Raw genomic sequence first — 21,947 nt, forward strand, 5'->3', positions numbered from 1 at the left:
AGAGCTCGACAAAGCCCAGGCGCCAGCTCTCCATTGTAAACAGAATTCGGGTCTCTGCGCCCTGGCTCCCGCCAGCCCATCCATCGCTGCCAGTGGCACCAGACACGAGCTACTCCTTCGGCTGCTGCCCAGTGAGCTCCTCACCTTCTTTCTTCCCTTGCATAGGGAAGTGATGATTGGGTAGCCTGTCAGATTTTCCCTTCTCTATTAGCCAGAGCTTTCCACCCTCTTTTGGCACTCCCCCCAATCAGGAGGCGGGCTGGGGACAGCGACTTCTGCGATTGGCTGGCTGGGAAGATGACGGGGACGGCGCGCGTAGTAGCCGACAGTGATCTCCGGCTCTGCACGAGTGATCTGGCCAAGCTCTGCAAGGAGGGCAGTCCTAGATGGGGCCCCGGATCTGGCAGAAAACTACTCTCCATGTGAGAGGATACACCCCCAGGTGCCCCACCCACAGTGTAAAAGAAGGGGGGACACTGTGTGAGAGGAATGTATGGGGAAGGGGGGACACTGTGTGAGAGGAGTGTATGACTCGGAGCACATTGTCCCAGCAATAGATGTTCTCTGCCTATTGTGTCCTGTCATTTTAGGACAGGCAGCATAGAGTCCCCCCCCCCCCCTTAGAATAGTCCCTTCATATTAGCACCCCCCTTAGAGACCCCCCATTATATCAGAGTCCCCTTTTATCAGTGACCCCCTTTTAGAGATCAACGGTTGGCCATCTGTCGCCGAAAACAGAACCCTGCCAGTCAAAAAAAAAAAAAAACTGACTCCTAACTTTTTTAGCTGGCTCCTAGATTTAAAGCAAATTTGATATATAGATATATATACACACACACACAAAGTCCATATTTGAAGGTTTTAGTAATTTATAGAAAGCTACTAGAATTACTGAGGCACAAGACAGAAATGTCCTAATTCGTGAAAAACCGTGCTAATAAAATGTAGCCAATCAAAATTAAAGTGTTACTAAACCCACAGCAGTAAAATCAGTCTATATATTCAGTAAAGCATGTTTGCTATACTTAAGATATTGATTAAACCTACGCTAAGATTAACAATGTGCAAACAATAATGTGAGTAATGTTTTTGCAGCTGCTGTTCGCTAAGTCTAAACTTACAAAAGATGATGTACCAAAAAAAAAACACTTTTTATATAATAAATGAAAATATGATTCACCAATAAATATTGATCTAAAAGTGCAATGGTGCTGAATATAAATAATTGTTGCAATAAATGACCACAAATATAAAGTGCAATAGTGCCAATTACAATGATCGTAGGTGCAACTGGATACACAATGCAAAAAGTGCAATAAATAATGTAATAATAATAATATAATTTTTTCAAATAGTCCAAAATCAGTGCAAAACGTGCTCAAAAAGTGCTTCTGGTATAAGGTTCAAAGAGTGCTCCAAGACTGTGCAAAGTGTCCCAAATCCCTTTGGGAATTCACTCACCAGAAGGGGTGGACCTGTAACACGGGTCAAATGAGCCGTATAGTGAATCCTAGTGGGCGGGACTCCTCCAGATGAGATATACCCCAGTCAGTCCCCTTCTCCTGTGCCACTCAAAGGAAATAATGGACCAACATCGTGAAGCCCAAATTATTAGGTTTATTAATATATAAGTAATGTACTTGCATACAAAATAGACGTTCGCATATAAAAGACAAGGTATTTTTCCGCAGTATTTCCGGGAACGCAGCCGACGTGCGTTCCATGGTTCCAGGAAGTGACCTCGTTGGTTGCTGTGACCGGAAGTGTGTCGACGCGTTTCGCCCGCCTACAAGGGCGTATTTAAAGACCTTTATATTTTATATGCGAACCTCTATTGTGTATTTGTAAGTACATTACTTATACATTAATAAACCTAATAATTCGGGCTTCACGATGTTGGTCCATTATATATATATATATATATATATATATATATATGTATATATATATATAATGGACCAACATTGTGAAGATGTAGAGGTCTGCGGAAATATACCTTGTCTTTTATATGCGAACCTCTATTGTGTATTTGTAAGTACATTACTTACATTACGAAGGAGGGACTAGGAGCACTGCAGAGGGACCTGAGAAGAGGAGGATCCGGGCTGCTCTCTGCAAAACCACATCACAGAGCAGGTGGTCACCCATCCGCAAATCTGAGGTGTATAGCTGACAGTAGGCGATACATAAGCTTCTGTGGATATCAAGGTGTATTTATTCTTTGGCGATTCTTCCAAGCCTTGCCTCCCTGATCCATCTTGCTGATTGAAAAGTCTGCCATAATTTGGCTTCTGGTAAGCAGATTCACAATTGGTGGCAGCATTGAGCACTGGCGTGGGACACTTTTAAGTTAAAGCGGAGTTCCGGCCTCAGAAATGGTTTGGAGATAAAAAATACCCTTGTGACAGTCAGGGCATTCCACAATGGATAGCCTCTGAACTGTCCGAGGTCGCACTTACCTTTTAGAAAAAATACTTACCTTGAAAATATCTTGTCCAGCGCTGCCATCTCAGGTGTGGGCAGCTAAAGCCTGGGCGCCCTCTTCGGTGTCCTCTTCGTCCCAGAATGTGCCTGCACCGGCCCCGCTCGTCAGTTCCGGTGCAGGCACGTCATCCCTGCACAGCTTCTGGGCATGCCCAGAAGCTGTTTAGCAGGGAATGACGTGCCTGCACCGGAACTGACGAGCGGGGCCGGTACAGGCGCATTGATCCCTGGGAGCGATGACGTTCAGCTCCCAGGAGTCAACGCAAGCAGGAAGTGACAGCGCGGGCCGCAGAGGGAGGAAGTAGAAGGAAGGTAAGTATATTTTCTTCAAAAACAAGGTAAGTAAAGAAAAAAAAAATCGGCACTATCCATTTGTTTTTTAGGGGATTTAAAGCAAGCGGATGGCCCAAAGGGGTTTTTGAGGCCGGAACTCCGCTTTAATCTTTGCCCCGTTGTCACCTTGATTGGGACTTTTGTGGACAATATTCATTTACCTATCACTTCATAAGTCTTAGTTTATTGCTCACTTTATGATTGTCAATATTAAATATAAAGCTGCTGCTTTTATCTTTTTGACTAGCGCGGTTATTTTTTTTTGTTACATTACTTGTATATTAATAAACCTAATAATTCGGGCTTCACGATGTTGGTCCATTATTTCCTTTGAGTGGCACAGGAGAAGGGGACCGACTGGGGAATATCTTATCTGGAGGAGTCCCGCCCACTAGGATTCACTATAAGGCTCATTTGACCCGTGTTACAGGTCCACCGGTTCTGGTGAGTGAATTCCCTAAGGGATTCGGGACACTTTGCACAGTCTTGCAGCACTCTTTGCACCTGATACCAGAAGCACTTTTTGAGCACGTTTTGCACTGATTTTGGACTATTTGAAAAAATTATATTATTATTACATTATTATTTATTGCACTCAGTAGTATTATATTTAGCACTTTTTGCATTGTTCATCCAGTTGCACTAACCATCATTGTAATTGGCACTATTACACTTTATATTTGTGGTCATTTATTGCAGCAATAATTTATATTCAGCACTATTGCACTTTTAGATCAATATTTGTGATTCATATTTTCATTTATTATGAAAATATGAATCACCATATTTTTTATGGTGATTTTTTGGTACATCATGTTTGTTATACTCACTGTGGAACCTAAGGGGTAATCCTTTGCATTGTGAATAAAGGCTTTTTGATTCTGTCTCTCTCATCCTCCTCCTTTCACTGTCTCCAAAAAATAACTGTATATTTAGAGAGCAAGGGGACGGGCTGCACATGGCTCAGTTTGGTGTGTATTGCTAGAGAGTTTTTTTTTCTTGGGAAAGTGCATGTGATCAGCACAGGGCCAATCAGCAGGGTCAGAGGAGAATGAAAACTCCTCCTAGAAACTTTGCTAGGAACTAATAGAATTCACAAGACTGCTATATACTGCTGATGGTAAAAGGTATTTAGCAGTTTAGATTTACTAAAATGATTGTATTTCCATGTTCTGTGTACTGTGGTAGACCAGATATAGTGAATGTAGCCTCCTGGGTTTAGTAACACTTTTTCTGATGAAGACAGGCTAGCATGCAATAGACTCCTGATTGGGTAGTGTCTATTATTGCACTGAAGAATTAGGACTCTAAATAGAGCAAGGCTGTTTAAACCTTAGTGGTGTCACTTGCTCCCCGTAACATATTAAACCCTAGAAACAAATTTTCTCTGTCTTCTCCCTCTCTCACATTTTGGTACTATTTATTTTTTTAACTTAAAGTAGAACTATAGGCAAAACTTTTTTTTTTTCATTAAAGGGTAGTAAAGGGGGGTTATAACCCCTGTCAGATTTTTTTAGCCTTGTGTGTCCCCTTGGAAGTGATTTCCCTTCACTTCCTGTCCCATAGCCAAACAGGAAGTGAGAGGAAATCCCTAAAAAATAACAGAATTTCTTGGGGACCCCCAGGTCACCAGAACTGGATTCTGGATTCATTGGAAGATTTCCCCAGTATTACTTTTCTGGGGACAACCCATAATTTGGGATTTTCTTTCACCTTCAGGTCTTATGCACACCGGACGTTTTTACGGCTGCTGTTTTTGGCGTCAGACCTTTTTTTTTTTTTTCTGCAGCCAGTAAACTCCCCAGCACGTTATCCTATGTGTCCACGCACATATAGACTGTTATCAGCAGTTTTTGGCCCAGAACTAGTGGGTTTTGAGAGGAGTTTTTACAGCTGTAAAAGTGCTGTAACTCTGATAAAAGCCTAAAAACATCAAACGCTGAAAAACGCGGCTATTCAGCGTTTATCTATGTTTATGAGCCATAAGTTTTGTGGGAGTATAGATTTGCTTAACCATTTCCTTACTGCTTTGACGTCATCTGACATCCTGGGCTTTAAGTGGGGATATCTGAATGATGGGTGCAGCTGCAAGCATCGTTCATATACCATTTTTTTCAGCCGGCGGTTCCCTGCAGCATAAGCACAATCATAGCGACAGTTCAGCCACTTGATCGTTCTTACAGTGCTTCTACCGGCTGGCCCGTGAGATCGGCGAGCCAGGGAAAGAATCCGCCGGCGGCGGAAGTACACCATAGACAGTCGAGGTCCAGATAGTCCCCCTGCAGTCTCTGACTCTCCAAGGCCCTGGCGCAATGTTATGACATCACACCCGGCCTGGCAGTTGTCAATACTGCCATGATCTCGGCTGCATAGCTGAGATCGTTTTTTATTTTTTTTTATTTCAGGCCTTCTAGCCTGTAGGAGAGATCTGAGGTCTTATTGACCCCAGATCTCCCCATAAAGAGGACCTGTCAAGCACTATTCCTATTACAAGGGATGTTTACATTCCTTGTAATAGGAATAAAAGTGATCAAAAAAAAAATTAAATAAACAAAAAAAATGTAAAGTGCCCCCATCCCCGCGTGCTCGCACGCAGAAGCGAACCCATGCGTACATCGCGGCCTCATATGTAAACGGCGTTCAATCCATACATGTGAGGTATCGCCGCGAACGTTAGACCTCCTCTGTAACTCTAAACCGGTAACCTGTAAAAAATGTTAAATCGTTGCCTATGGAGATTTTTAAGTACCGAAATTTGGCGTCATTCCACGAGTGTGCGCAATTTTAAAGCGTGACATGTTAGGTATCGATTTAATCGGGGTAACATCATCTTTCACATTATACAAAAAAATTAGGCTAACTTTAGTGTGTTCTTTTTTTTTTTTTTTTAATTCATAAAACTTTTTTTTTCCCAAAAAAATTTTCTGCGCAAATACCGTGTGACGTAAAAAGTTGCAATGACCGCCATTTTGTTCCCTAGTGCAGTGATGATGAATCTTGGCACCCCAGATGTTTTGGAACTACATTTCCCATGAGGCTCATGCACTCTAATGTATTATGCATTATGGGAAATATAGTTCCAAAACATCTGGGGTGCCTAGGGTCTCTGCTAAAAAAAATATATATATATATATATATATATAATGTTTGGGGGTTCTGAGTATTTTTCTAGCAAACAAATATGACTGTAGGAGTGTAGTGCCAGAAATGGCCCGGTATGGAAGTGGTTAAAAAAAAGCTAAAAAAAAAAATGCTACTGCAGAAAAACTGAAAAACTCCTACAGCTTTCTACTGGCATTTTGATAACGTTCAGTGTGCATGAGGCTTAACTTCCAATTATAATGTTAAACAGGACAAATGGAGAGGGTGAATCTCCATAACGGGGGCACAGACAGCAATAAAACTGACAGGGGTTCTAATCCATCTTTACTCTATCAAAAAACTAAAAAAAAAAAAAGAACTTTTGCCTTTAGTTATACTTTAAAGAGGAGCTCCAGTCATATTTATGAAAATTAAGTCAGCAGCTACAAAAACTATAACTGCTGACTTTTAATAAACACACACTCACCTGTCGTAGGATCAAGCGATGTACTCACCCGAGGGGGCGCTGTGCTGATGTCTTAACTGAATTTGCTTTTTATTTAAAAAAAAAAAACCTTTATGGTCTATTACCTTTAAAAGATGTGAACTTAAGATTTGATTCTCTATGTATGTTCTAACTTTCTTTTTTCCAATTAGCAAGTTTTGACCTTCTGCTGTGTCCAGTGATCTTTAATGTGATTGGTTAATAGCATGCATTAACCCATCTGAGACCTACCAAAGCCCGTGTGTCTTCTAACCTGTGTGCTGTCTGTGTTTCTGTCCTCTGCTCGCTGTCTTGGCACAGAGCTTTAGCGCTGTCCCGCTGGTGGATATCGAGCCCTCTCCTGTCAGTGCTATGAGAATGCTCTTGGCAAAGGTACAGCCATCTCTGCTTGTGTTTTACCTCCATCTCTTACATGTTAGTGATTGGTCACTTCTGTGTTCTAGAGACCCATGTTGCTTTATCCCCTTACATTCTCCCATTCTCATCTCACCTGTACTCGTGATCAACACCCCACAGTCCTATGTACCTACAACTCGAGAGACCTTGTCATCACAACCATTACCTAAAACCTGCTTTGACCTGTGCATGTTACAGAAGAAGAGTGGACTTCTATACAGTGGGAAAGGTTGTCCTTTTCTAGAAAGTAAGACCCAAGCAACCCATACATTGACCTTTCTCAACTAGAGTTTTGTGAACACTTGGGGTTCCTCCACACGTTGCAAGGGGTTCCTTGAGAAGAGAGCATTCCTGCCTACACTGACCACCAATGTAAGGGGTCACATCTACACTAACCACCAATGTAAGGGGGGTCACATCTACACTGACCACCAATGTAAGGGGTCACATCTACACTGACCACCAATGTAAGGGGATCACTTCTACACTGACCACCAATGTAAGGGGTCACATCTACACTGACCACCAATGTAAGGGGATCACTACTACACTGACCACCAATGTAAGGGGATCACTTCTACACTGACCACCAATGTAAGGGGATCACTTCTACACTGACCACCAATGTAAGGGGATCACTTCTACACTGACCACCAATGTAAGGGGGTCGCTTCTACACTAACCACCAATGTAAGGGGATCGCTTCTACACTGACCACCAATGTAAGGGGTCACATCTACACTGACCACCAATGTAAGGGGGTCACATCTACACTGACCACCAATGTAAGGGGTCACATCTACACTGACCACCAATGTAAGGGGTCACATCTACACTGACCACCAATGTAAGGGGTCACATCTACACTGACCACCAATGTAAGGGGATCACTTCTACACTGACCACCAATGTAAGGGGTCACATCTACACTGACCACCAATGTAAGGGGTCACATCTACACTGACCACCAATGTAAGGGGATCACTTCTACACTGACCACCAATGTAAGGGGATCACTTCTCTACTGATCACCAATGTTAAAGGATCACTTCTACAATAACCCCCAGTGTAAGGGGTCACTTCTAGACTGACCACCAATGTAAGGGGATCACTTCTAGACTGACTACCAATATAAGGGGATCACTTCAACACTGACCACCAATGTAAGGGGATCACTTCTACACTGACCACCAATGTAAGGGGATCACTTCTACACTGACCACCAATGTAAGGGGATCACTTCTACACTGACTACCAATGTAAGGGGATCACTTCTACACTGACCACCAATGTAAGGGGATCACTTCTACACTGACCACCAATGTAAGGGGATCACTTCTACACTGACCACCACCCCCGTGATAGTCGCAGCTTATGCAATGCAAATTGCTGTATGTTGTATATGTAATTATTTTTGTTTTTGTAAATCCAATGCTACTCACTGCACCCCCTGGATCCTGTAAACTGCTGTCTTGAGTGTGGGCATCTGAAGCCCGCTTGGATTTTCTTCAGCATTCACCCTCCAATCTTGCGCCTGCGCAGTGTGAACAAAGTGCCGCACACTCAGCGTATACTGCTGTCCTTGTGCTCACAAAATACTGGAGTGCCACAATCCAGCAATTTTTTATCAATCTCGCTTCTGCTGCTGCCACTACCGATCCCTTCTCCGCCGACTCTCCAGTAACAATAACAACAAAAGAATGATTTCCCAGTTCAAAAACCGCTCTTTCCTCCGCCTGGCATTGCGGCATTTCAGGTTTGGAAAAAAATGTGATGCTAGAAGCGGAGGTTGCTTGTTGTCTCCTGGGATTAATGATACTTTTATCCCAGGAGCCAACGGATGGCGGCGGCAAAGTAGGATGGAAGTGCAGCGCTTCAGTACCCTAAAAGTACTAAACCTTGGGGGGGGGGGGGGTAATTCCAAACATTGATGGCATAGCGATCAAGAAATAGGGCGGAATATCATCACTGTGTTTGTGCACTTCTCTATGCAATGCAGGCAGATCATGGCTGGTGGGAGGGGCCGCCATTATGTTGTACATATCCTCCTGATAAAATCACAACACCTTGCCTCAGTACACCTCTCAAGGACCCTGATGCAAGAAGCGGGCTGGCTCTTAGAAAGGGGTGATACAATTATCAAAATGCCTTGATGGGTGGTTGTTGGTCTGCAGAAGTGAACCTGCCATTTGCATGCAGACCACTCGCATCCAATGTAATGCTGAGCCTCCATGAAAGAACCAAAATCCAGTACATGAAAGGGATGGACCAGGGTCAATCAGGCTGGGGTGGTGATGGATGTCCTCTAGCAAGGAAATGTGATGACTTGCAGCAGCTTCTAGTGCATGTTCTAAGAAGCTCACAGTGTGCAGTGAAATCAGAGTAAGCAATTTCAGAACAGGAGAGGAGTCGGTATAACTGTGCATGACTGAAGAGAAGGCTGGAGGTCAGCTTTAAAGTGGATTTAAACTCTCCTATACCCAGTGAAGTGAACAGCCTCAGATGATACACAGAGATGAAACAAATCTCCCTACATAAGTTTCATTTGTATATCTGCTGTCTTCAGCTTTATATACTGTTTAGAATGAATACATCATGTTAGATTGCTTTCTTCCCGTTTTAGGTGTGGGGAGTGGTGGAGTCTGGGCATACACTGTGTGACAGTTGATTGGAGGAAAGGCACACGCCCCCTCCCCTCCCTTTCACATAGGCAGAGGAAGGAAGGAAGGAATGTGCAGAGCTGTGCTGTGAATAGGCCAGCTCTCTGCTAATCTATTTATAGCAACCCACCCAACATACATTTTCAGCTGCTTTTATCTCTCATCTCTTATAATGCTGATAACAGAAGAACAGAGCAGCAGAAAGACACTGGACTTGGGGCTTTGGAGAAGTAAACACTTACAGATATATGTGCCTAGATCAAATTTTATGAATGGGGTTTACATCCACGTGAAGCAGCCTGACAACATGGGATCCACAGGCTTTAGTGGCTGCATTGCTAAATTTGCTTCCAAAGTCTTATGGCTCTTTCACACACAGTCTACACCACCCTTTGAAGAGCAATTTGTGGCAGATTACCTTTCAGAGGGTGATGGAGCAGCAGCTGCCTGGCATTCAGAAGGTCATCCTGCTGCCTCCTGAAGGCCAGGTATTGAAATATTGCCCTGCGGCTGGCTCATAGTTCCGGCACAGACCCATTGATCTCAATGGGTGGGTTTGACAGGAGGTGCCACCTGTCAACTCTGAAGGTTTGCAGTGGCATCTGTACTACATTGTCTGGCTGCAATGTTAGCATTTAGGTTGGGGGGGGGGGGGTAAACCAAGGATCAGCCATCTGTTTTTACTTTCCCTCTGCCACCCTTGTAAAATGGCCCAAATAGTTGCAGTTTAGCACAGCAACGAGCTCATCTGGAACGTTGCTCACAGGGCACAATGAATATTTAAAAAGCCTAATCCGGCCAAATAATTCTTTCTATTTACGGATTCATTATCTGCCCGCCCCGCCTTCCAATCACAAGTTTCTGGGAAAAGCGGGATGACATTTTCTGCGTCTCGGCGGAGAGCGTCACTTGTAGCGGAAGAGCTGTGAAGTCTGACAAGTCTGTTCTCTGCTTTTTGAAGTGTCAGACTGTTCTAGCAGAGCGGCGGTAATTAACATTTCTGTCCTCCTCGGGGTAATCGTCTGATCTGCCTCCTTTTCTACAAATGAGCTCCTAACATCTCCCGTAATAGCATTTCCCAGAGACGCTCCATTGTGTGTAGAAGACATTGTCATCCAGCAACAGGCAGACGAGAGATGTGAGAGGCAGCTGTGGGATGCTGGGATTAACCCCCTGCGTGCAGTACGGTGCTTACCGCACTGTATTCGGGGAGATTTGTGGGTAATCATTTCTAACCCCTTTTTTGGAATCCATATATGGGATGCTTCTGCCAAGCCCTGCATTTGGTAGCTTTTTTCGGGTTGGAGACCACGTTGGACTGACTCAATCAGTCATTGGTGGGGGGTGAGGGAGGGCGATACGAAAGACTCCACTTCGAAAGGTTTATACCCGACTTGAAGGTAGGTGACAGGTAGCCCTTTTTGGGGGGGCTGGGCTGTTGCCTCTGGGTATTGCCTTATGGTTGTATCCACAAGTGAACTAGTAAAGTAGGTAGAAAGGAGCGCCTGGTGTCTAGTAAATGCAAAATGGAAGGTGAGTTTGAGGGTGTTGATTAGAAATCACAAGTATGGAAAGCCAATGCGTTTTAGGGGAACAAAGACTTCCCTTTTCTTCAGAGCTTTTGCTGCATGCTAATATGTGTGGGAGAATCTCAAACAGATAGGACTGTCGCACAACTTTCAGACGGGTGGTTACCTGAGTGTCGGCTGTGCTAGCTGAGGTAGCATTGAGGACAGCGGGCACTCCTTTCTACCTACTCTCCCTAAGCCCTGAATTGGGTCTCCCTATTTGAAGATCATGAACACCATCAGGGGCTCATCGTATGCCCCACAGACTACACAACTCCAAAGAAAAACTAAAACACAATGTGATGCTACAACCCTTCCACTTTATAATCTAAATTGACCAAACCTGTGCTTTGACATACAAACTGTCAACCAATCATCAAACGATAGGTCAGCAACACGGTTTGTCATGCTCATGAAATCTTCTTTATTTCAGATCCATCAAGGTTGCAGAAAATCCAATGCACAAATGTTGATGCATTTCAGCCCTGGTAGGCTTTAGTCATATGACTATGACTAAAGCATTTCGGCCCTGGTAGGCTTTAGTCATATGACTACGACTAAAGCATTTCAGCCCTGATAGGCTTTAGTTATATGACTATGACTAAAGCATTTCAGCCCTGGTAGGCTTTAGTCATATGACTATGACTAAAGCATTTCAGCCCTGGTAGGCTTTAGTTATATGACTAGGACTAAAGCATTTCGGCCCTGGTAGGCTTTAGTCATATGACTATGACTAAAGCATTTCAGCCCTGGTAGGCTTTAGTCATATGACTATGACTTATGAGCCATACACACTATAAGATTTTCTGAAGACTTTTTCCTTTAGACTTACCAAAACCATATAATATAAGGTCAAACCTAAACACTTTCAATTTGTATGCAATCTGGCAGGCCCTTGCACTACATAGAAAAGGTAAATCTGAAGGAAATCTACCAACAAAAGTTGGATAGTGTGTATCCAGCTTAAAGCATTTCGGCCCTGGTAGGCTTTAGTCGTATGACTATGACTAAAGCATTTCGGCCCTGGTAGGCTTTAGTTATATGACTTCAATGTCTATGTTTGTCAAATGTCCCTTCAATGTCAAACCCCTCTGAAAATCGATCCTCTGCAGATCTCATTTCAGAGAGGCCAAAAGGGCTTCCACACTTACGAACAAGCCACCCCAATGCACCTTTCCAATAGACATGCCTTACATTGCACCACAACATAACCTGCTACTGTGCATTTTGATGTGTGGCATTAGAAAAGAAAAGTTCATGCACCTTCCTTGGTGTGTTATTGAAATGAATGGGTTCCCCCAAAACAATGTACATTACAATGCGAAGTAACCCGCTTCAACGTGCGCCTGTTACAATCCACTTACTGCATACATATGAAGATCGGAGCTCTACCTGCTGTGTCGTACATTGTTATACAAGGTGGACTTGATCTATGGTTTCATATATTCAGTATGATTTCCATCAGCAGTCCCTGACTCGGCCTACGTGTGGAAATCTATCTCCCTGTGCCTGCTGATAACCAGTGTTGTGTCAGAGTGCTGGCACAGCATATTTTACTGCAAAAGGAAAGCATCAGCTCAAACCTCCGCCTGACACTGGACCTTTCCTGTTTATTCACATACTGGAATTTGTGTCCAGTGCTGGGGGGGGGGGACGCTATAGGCAGCCACCCCAACTGGGAACATAGCCTGTTATCTGATAGATAAGTGAAAGGGAATTTCCTGCTGTAAGGTCAGCACATTTTATAAAGAAAACAATTTCTGCTACAAAAATGGCAGCCAAGCACCTTTTAGAAAGTTTCAAAGAAAAAAAGAATTAGATCTGCTTGCCGACCGCATGATTTAGCTATACGGTGGCAGAGCGGCTGTCCTGTGCCTGATCACATACAAGGTATTTGATCCGGCACTTCTGCCTGGGGGGGCGCTCCCATTAATGGACAAAGCAAAAGCCAATCAGCGGGTGCCAACCAATGGATGACCGCTGGCACACACTGATTGGCAAGGAGAGACACATCCCTGCTGACAGAACAGAGCTCTGCGTTGTTTACCCACCTCTGGACCGGAAGATTTTCCCACTTAATGACCAGGCCATATTTCGCGATTCGGCACTGCGTTACTTTAACGGCCAATTGCGCAGTCGTGCGATGCTGTACCCAAATAAAATTGATGTCCTTTTTCCCCACAAATAGAGCTTTCTTTTAGTGGTATTTAACCACCTGTGCGATTTTTATTTTTTGCGCTATAAACAATAAAATAGCAACAATTCTGGGGGGAAAAAAACTGTATTTTTCACTTTCTGCTATAACATTCTCAAAAAAAAATGTAAAAATCTAAATTTTTACATTTTAGGCCAATTTGTTTTCTGTTACATATTTTTGGTAAAAAAAATTGCAATAAGCGTATTTTGATTGGTTTGCGCAAAAGTTATTGCGTCTACTAACTACGGGAAAGATATATGTAATTTTTATTGTTTTTTTTTTTTTTTTATTAGTAATGGCAGCGATCTGTGATTTTTAGCGGGACTGTGACATTGCGGCGGACAGATCGAGCCCCTGACTGACATTTTTGACACTTTTGGGGGGACCAGTGACATTACTACAGCGATCAGTGCTAAAAAATATGCACTGTTACTGTAATAAGGACACTGGCAGGGAAGGGGTTAACATTGTGGGTGATCAATGGGTTAAATGTGAGCCTAGGGGAGTGATTCTAACTGTGGGGGGGGGGGGGGGTGGCATGGCTTGTGACCATAGAGACCTGTGTTCCTATATAGAAGGATCACATGGGCTCTATGATCATTCCAGGGAGAACGGACAGCTGTGTTTACAACAGCTGACCGTTCTTCTCTCTCGGCGGGAAACGATTGCGGGTGTCAGGCGGCAATTGGAGCCGCCTGCCCCGTGCATCGGCTTCCCCGCTGCCGAGTGGGGGCGGGAGCCCCTAGCTGCAGGCGCGCAACTGACGTAGGTCTACGTCGGTTTGCGCAGGAGGGCCTCACTGCCGCAGTAAAAAGGCAGCAGGTGGTCTGGAAGAGGTTACATAGGCAGAGCACTGTTCTGTCAGCAGGGATGTAATGGATTTTATTTCTCTGCTAATTCCACACGTAGGTGCGCAGAAGGCACCTTTCTCACACCATGTTCTGGGGTGAACCAGCCCTTTATTCCCATTATCTGATAAAACACAAGCTGAAATTTCAAATTGGCCTGACGGTGCAAGTGCCCCTTGAGATCTGTTGGGATGCAGATAGTTGACCCGAGCGGAGTTAACATAAGTTCCTGTTTAAAATTCTTCAGTAATAGAGGGTATCTTATACATATTATTGTTGTAAAAGGCTGTTATAAGAATTCTGATCTGCGGATGGGGAATTTGCAGCATTAGTCACTACTGGTGGTCCTGGAAGTGAAAGTAGTCTGCATTTATTTCACACATGACGCATATTGCTATAAAACGGCTTCGCTTTCCATCACTGTTCACTGGCTACAACAGAGAGCCGTTAAATCAGCCGTCTTCTCTTCCTGGCAAGCAGTAGGGTATCAGTTGCCAAAATTGGAGAGCATGTGCTGCTGTGAGGAAGGGATCCTTCTCCACAATGGTGGTCAGTATATGTGTTCCTAAAGAAAGCCTGTTAGGATACAAATTAAAGAGCCGCCATTGCCAGATTTCTTTTAAAGTGTATGTCAGGGTAAAATAAAAAATGAAACCTTTAAAAAAAAAAAAGTCAGTATATCTCTACAGTACAGTCACATGTGCATATGTTTTGTGTCTTTAAACACTTGACCTCCAGAAGGTTTTTCACCCTTTCATAACCAGCCCATTTTTTGCTATTCAGCACTGTGCTACTTTAAATGGCAATTGCGCGGTCATGCAACACTACCCAAATAAAATTTATATCATTTTTTTACACAAATAGAGTTTTCTTTTCATGGTATTTAATCACCACTTTTTTTTTTTTTTTTTTTTTTTTTGCTATATATACAAAAAATACTGAAAATTTGGGGGCAAAAACACGTTGGTTGTTCTTAGTTTCTGTTATAAAAGTTGGCAAATACACAATCTTTCTTCATATATTTAGGCCAACATTTTTCCTGCTACATTTCTTTGGTAAAAATAATCCAAATCAGTGTATATTATTTTGTCTGTGTAAAAGTTAGAGTCCACAAACTATGGTGTTTATATATTTGAAAATTGATTAATCCTGATCTCATTTCTTGAGGCCCTAAAATGTCAGGACAGTACAGATATCCCCCCCCCCCCCCCCCCCCCCGATGACCCCTTTTTGGAAAGTTGACAGTCCAAGGTATTTAGTAAGAGGCAATGGCGAGTTTTTTGAAGTTGTAATTTTTTTGGCATAATTTTTGGAAAATTAAATACATTTTTTTTTTCACTTTTTTTTATTTTTTTTTTTTTTACATACTCTCACCAGTGCAGTACAGAGTCATCCTATGACTGGTGTGGCAGTGATCAGGGACACTGGTAACAGTATGTGTTTTAAAAAAATATATATATATATATATATATATATATATATATATATATATATATATATATTTTTTTTTTTTTTTTGGTCAATTTAAAAAAAAAAATGTTTTCCTTTTACAATTTATTTTGTTTACAGTAGTTCAGTGTCACCATAGTGACACTGTACTGCTCTAGGGAGGTGATCGGGCATTTTTTGTTTTTACACTGTGCTTGTTACAGTGACAAACTGTCTGGTCCGGTGAACACGACAGTTGCAGACTGTGCCATTGCACGCCCCAAGGGGCGCCCACAGTGTGCATGAACAAGTGATTTAAAGCTCTGCAAGTACAGAAAAATACCAGTTGATCTGCCATAAATCCAGGGGCTGACTGGCAACTTCCTGCCCAGGGGACAAGAACAAACCAGAGGCCCATGGTGCAGCGGCTCGGCTCCCCTCCCTCTGTCTCTCCTCCCGGCCTCCTCCTGACCCCCATTTCAGGCTAATGCTCCGCTCCAGGTACTCTCTACTCACCGTCCGAATCCGGTTTCCCGACCTGGCCAGCAGGGGAGGATAGGGGGAGCTGGGACAGCTCGGTCGGGGCTAGCTGGAGTAGGAGAGTCTGCAGTTGGGCATGAAACTGGCCTCTGCTCAGACACAGCTTACACCATCTGTGATTTGGGGGGGGGGTCTGCTATCTGTCCTTGTCTTTATCCTGCACTCAGTAGGTTCAGCGGTGGGGCATTTTATGGGTGGGCCTTTTTATGGGGCATCAGAGTGGCCCCGGGGGCAATTGCCCCCTGGCCCAGTCCTCCCCTGCATGAATCCCAAGGAGCTTATAACTTCTCTGCAGTGAGTTGACCACACTGCCGTTGATGCACTGAAACCCCAATCAGAGTTGAATGAAATGTTGTTTTGTGACACTTCATTAAAGTTAAAGGAAAAAAATAGTAGGAACTTATTGCAACACTCCTATATTGCACATGCATTACCCAGCACATTTATGTGTTTGATTTGAGGTTCTTCTTTCTGTGACCCCCAACTAGCAGATTCAGTCTTTCTATATGTATTGGTGACCATTGTCTCTGGTACAGAATGTGATAAGAAATATACCATTTTGGGGTTGTCCCAGGAATAGGGAGTGGGAGGAAATCTTACAATGGGGACACTTGTTCCATTGATCACTATCTCAGATGAGATTTCCCCTGACTTCCTGTTTGCTGGGAGAGGAAGTGAAGGGAAAACTCCCTGTTAAACCAAAAACCGGACGGGGCTTAAAGTAGAATTCCAGCCTCTTTTTTTGGTTTTGGATACATTAGGGAAAATTTTAAGTCGAATTCCAGCTTCAACCTAACTAGTTTTAAAAATCTCCCCTTCCCCTTCATAACACCTATGCTGACTGACCTGTGTAAGAAAGATTTACAACCCAAATTCCAAAAAAGTTAGGGTGCTGTATAAAAGCTACATGAAAACGGAATGCAATGATATACAAATCTCATAAACTGATATTTTATTCACAATAGAAAGAGACCTTGTCCCTTGTGGACAGAGATTTCTCTGAATCTTTTCATGATGTGTACTGTAGATTATATATTTAAAGTCTTTGCAATTTTACATTGAGGAAGGTTATTCAACTATATTTAGATGCAGATTTAAAAAAAGATTGGTGAACCTCTACCCATCTTTACTTCTGAGACACTCTGACTCTCGAAGATGCTCTTTTATACCCAATCATGTTACTGACCTGTTGCCAATTAATTTAATTTGTTGCCATGTGTTCTTCCAGCTCTTCCTTGTTAGTACTACTTACTTTGCCCTGTCCTAACTTATGTGTGATGCGTTGCTGCCATCAATTTCAAAATATTCTGTTTTTATGTAGATTAGCAGTCCCCAGCACCAGGGACCTGGCATCAGCTACCAAAATCCCTCCACAGGGCAAGGTTGGGGGAGGGGGGGGGCTAGCTGGGCTGGTGTGTGTGTGTGTCGTCTGTCACCTCAAAGGGGGGGGGGGGCTGGGTTGGTGTGTGTGCTACCCGTCACTTCGGAGGTGGGGGGGGGGTTGTGAGGAGTTAGGGTGGGGTGGTGTGTGCTGCCTGTCACCTCGGGGAATGGGGTAGGGTGTGTGCTTTGTTGCCTCAGGGCCGATGAGGTTCTGGGGTGATGTGTGTGCTGCGTGTCACCTGCAGGGACAGGGAATGGGGTGCTGGGGGTGGCGTGTGTATGTTTGTGCAGCCTGTCACCTCCCGGGGGGGGGGGGGTGTATTGGTGCAGCCTGTCACCTCCCGGGGGGGGGGGGGGGGTATTGGTGCAGCCTGTCACCTGGGGTGGGGGATTATGGCCGAAACCTGTCGCCTCCAGGGAATGGGGGCGTGTGCAGCCTGTCACCTCTGGGCTGCCCTGGCCCTCCTGCCTCCTCTTCCTCTATGTAGGTAAAATGACCACAGAGAGGGAAGGGAGTAGTAATGCTGACAGAAAAGTAGCTGGTGGTGGGATGGGGCAGCAGTGCTGGCTCGCTCGTCTGCTGCCCACCCACTCCGGCATGGCCCAGCCCCCAACAAGCCACGAACCAGCACTGGTCAGCGGCACAGGGTTTGGAGACCCCTAATGTAAATTTTACACCACGTCCCAACTTTTTTGGAACTGGGGGTTTTATGTTCTTACCTATTTTCAGCCTGTTCCTGTCCGATCAAGAGATCCTGCTCCCCTGTGTCAGCACCGGCTGCAGGGGAGAGGAAGGAGCAGGGACAACAGATGGGGGCCTATGGGTGACATCACTGCTCCAGGCTTTACCAGCCATTGAGTGTTAAGCACCGCTGGCTGACACATTTATTTCTTTCACTTTTCTGTTACTGTCTATCCCTTTCCACATTTTTTCTTTCTTATTTGTAATAATGCATCTTGCTCAAAGAAGTATCAGATGTGGCAGAAGCCATTTTTGAGGGAGCTGTGGGGGAGTATTGATTTGTAAAGCGCTTTTATAGCAGTGACCTCTAGCAGTCTCATGTAATGTTTCTCCAGTCTATGACAGTCTTTTGAAGCATTTCCCCAGTCTTCAGCAACCCCTTCATCGTGTTCAGTCTCCAACCATCTAATGTGGCTTTTTGTTGCATTACATTTTCTGAATATTATGTGCAACCCTTTGCTTAAAAAAAACTTAAAATAAAACATTCTATACAAGTATGTATTTATAGTAAAAAAAAAGCCCCTTTTTATTGCTCTCAACCTCCTCCGAATCTCCAGATTTCTTTGTGAATGTGTATGGGTTATTTTTTTGGAGAATAAGGACATTGTTTAGTGCAGGGGTGTCAAACTCAATTTCATTGTGGGCTGCATTTGGTTTATGGTCACCCTAAAAGAGCCTGTTGTATCTGGGGTGTGCTACGTACAGAGTGTGAGGTTCAGAAGTGCGTTACATGCAGAGTGTTGAATTCAGGATTGTGGTATGTACATAGTACATGCATGTACATAGCGTTCAGAAGTGCGTTACGTACAAAGTGCAGAGTTCGGAAGTGAGTTACGTGTGTACTGCAGAGTTCAAGAGTGCGGTCCGTACAGGGTTCAGGGGTGTGCTATGTACAGAGTGCAGGGTTCAGGGGTGCGCTGTGTGCAGGGTTCATGGGTGCGCTATGTACAGAGTGCAGGGTTCAGGGGTGCGTTGCGTACGTACTTCAGAGTTCAAGAGTGCGGTCTGTGCGGGGTTCAGGCATGCGCTATGTGCAGAGTGCAGGGTTCAGGGGTGCGCTATGTACAGAGTGCAGGGTTCAGGGGCGCGCTGTGTGCAGGTTTCAGGGGTGCGCTATGTACAGAGTGCAGGGTTCAGGGGTGCGTTACGTACGTACTTCAGAGTTCAAGAGTGCGGTCTGTGCAGGGCTCAGGTGTACGCTATGTGCAGAGTGCAGGGTTCAGGGGTGCGCTATGTACAGAGTGCAGGGTTCAGGGGTGTGCTATGTGCAGGGTTCAGGGGTGCGTTACGTACGTACTTCAGAGTTCAAGAGTGCAGTCTGTGCAGGGCCCAGGGGTACGCTATGTGCAGGGTTCAGGGGTGCGCTATGTACAGAGTGCAGGGTTTCAGGGGTGCCTTATGTACAGAGTGCAGGGTTCAAAAGTGCGCTATGTACAGAGTGCAAGGTTCAGGGTTGCGTTATGTACAGAGTGCAGGGTTCAGGGGTGAGCTACGTACAGTGCAGGGTTCAGGAGTGCGCTATGTACAGAATGCAGGGTTCAGGGGTGCGCTATGTACAGAGTGCTGGGTTCAGGGGTGCCCTATGCACCATGTGCAACCCTAACCCGCCCCCCCCCCCCCCCCCCCATGCTTCTGGGTTTACAAGTGACAGCCAGGAGTGGGAGCGGAGGGTGAGAGCCAGAGGTGACAGAATGGAGTTCTGCCACAATCTGCAAGGACTACATGAAAAGGCCTAGCGGCCGAATTTGTCCCGCGGGCCTTGTATTGGACTTATGTGGTTCAGTGTCACTTTAAGGCCTCCTATATCATGAAAGTTAGCTGTCACTGCTTTACAATTTGATCTCTGTTATTCCCCATTACCAGCACCCCTGAGACTTTAGCGCACTATTCAGGATTTCCTACACAGAGTTAAAAAAAAAAAAAAAAAAAAAACCTACATCTGCTTATGGAGACAACTGGGCGTTTCACCACATCTCCCAAAAAAAATAAATGCAGTAACTCTGTGTTCTTTCCACACTGGCGGCTGTGGATGTTTGCGCCTTGCTGTGCAGACTCATTCCAGTAGATCACAGCTCATTATGTTTGTTGGAAGCTTTTGCTGAAAGTGGGAAGAGTTTTCTGCCCCGTTACGAAGACAGATATCACTGAGAATCTTTGATTTGATTTTGTCTTACAGAGTCGGCAGCTGGAATCGGAGACGGGCACCACGGAAGAGCACAGCTTAAACAAAGAAGCACGCAAGTGGGCAACCCGAGTAGCGAGGGAGCATAAGAACATCATCCACAGCCAGCGTGTAGGTATAGTAGAAGCACATCAGGGTCCTCCTGCTGTTTGTCACGCCCTGATGTTTTTATGAAAACTCTGTGTGTTTTAGATACTGTATATTTTATATTAGTTTTATTTGATTTTACCTTGTATATAATGATTGTTGGGGTATTTTGCCAGGGCTTAGTTTTTTAGCTCTTCCTGGTAGTGACGGGGCATGCCTTCTTCCTTTCGCTTCTAACACATCCTTATTGGTCAGTTAGGCAGTCCATCATAGTGATAGGACCAAAGGAGTGTGTCGATGTTGGAAGAGGGTAGGCAAACCGCGACACTACCAAGAAATGGTGGAACTTTGCCTGGTCACAGCTACCTGGTATTTGGGTAAAACAGGGGCACTGATACCTGCTGCAGTTTTTTTTTTTTTTTCTATTTTTCACTTTTAGAAGCTGTAATTTTGCCTGTTCAAAGCAAAGTGACAGGTTCTCTTAAGGGCAACCCTCAACCCACTGATACCAACCTTCCCCGCACAGTGATCACCAGCTGGGAGTGGAGTTTCTAGCCCCAATGTGACTATAGTTAATAATAGTAGCATGTGTTCATTGCATAGAAACATGCATCATTGTGGGTGCGTCCACGTGTACATTTCAGCCCCAGGCATGTACACACAGGTTTAAAGAGTAACTCCACTTTTGTTAGGGAAAAAAAAAATACCTGCTGGGTGATCAATTTACATTGCAAGCAGTTCAACAAACTACCTGTTTCTGCTCTGTAGTAGAAGCGGTTTGTTCTGCTGTGTCCAAGCTCTGAATAGGAGGGACTGCATTGATTATAATCGGCTGTGATGCGCTCTTTGTGTTCTTATGAGAAAAGTTGCAGTGTCTGCATCCTTTCAGAAGTGAATAAAGTGATTGTAAAACAATAATTTATTTTTATAACATGTTATACTTACCATCTCTGTGCACTGGAATTGCACAGACCAGCCCCGATCCTCCGCCGGTGCTCCTGGCTCCTCCCCCCTGCAGAGTGCTCACATAGCAAGCTGCTTGCTATAGGGGCTCACTCCTGAGCTATACACTCTGTGTCCGTTTACAAACATAGCGTGGCTCGGCCCCACCCTCTGCTCCCTCCTCCATGGCTGTGATTGACAGTAGCGGGAGCCAATGTCTCTGTTCTCATGCTCAGCGCTGGATCGTGATTGGACGCAGTAAGTATAACCGGGGGGGGGGGGGGGGGGCTGCGCTCAGAATGTTTTTTGACCTAAGGCCCCTTTCACACATACGGTCCGTTCAGTTCATCAGTTCAGTCACGTAAAAATGTATCAGTTTTTTAATCCGTTTTTTTTTTACATCCACTACCAATGCAAAAACGGATGAAAAATGGACCGTTTGTCCGTTTACATCCATTTTTCGTCCGATCCGTTTTTTTGACGGATGAAAAATAGGGCATTCATCCGTTCCAAAATACGGACATTGATGGAAGCGGATGAAAACGGATGTTAACAGATGATCATCCGTTGT

At 44.5% G+C, this 21,947-nt stretch overlaps 1 protein-coding gene across 4 annotated transcripts in view; it reads left to right on the top strand.

Moving 5' to 3' along the window:
• Positions 1-21,947, top strand: part of FCHSD2 (FCH and double SH3 domains 2) — a 434,367-nt gene that overhangs the window by 363,378 nt on the left and 49,042 nt on the right. For 2 of the 4 annotated variants that reach the window (XM_082245226.1, XM_082245228.1), the window contains 2 exons: positions 6,704-6,775; positions 20,342-20,458. In XM_082245226.1, the coding sequence (XP_082101352.1) occupies positions 6,704-6,775; positions 20,342-20,458 (189 nt within the window). The remainder of the gene's footprint in view (positions 1-6,703; positions 6,776-20,341; positions 20,459-21,947) is intronic. The other 2 variants (XM_082245227.1, XM_082245229.1) reach the window with 1 other exon arrangement.

This window comes from Pelophylax lessonae, assembly GCF_965119305.1.
Source record: "Pelophylax lessonae genome assembly, chromosome: 2".
NCBI lineage: Eukaryota > Metazoa > Chordata > Amphibia > Anura > Ranidae > Pelophylax > Pelophylax lessonae.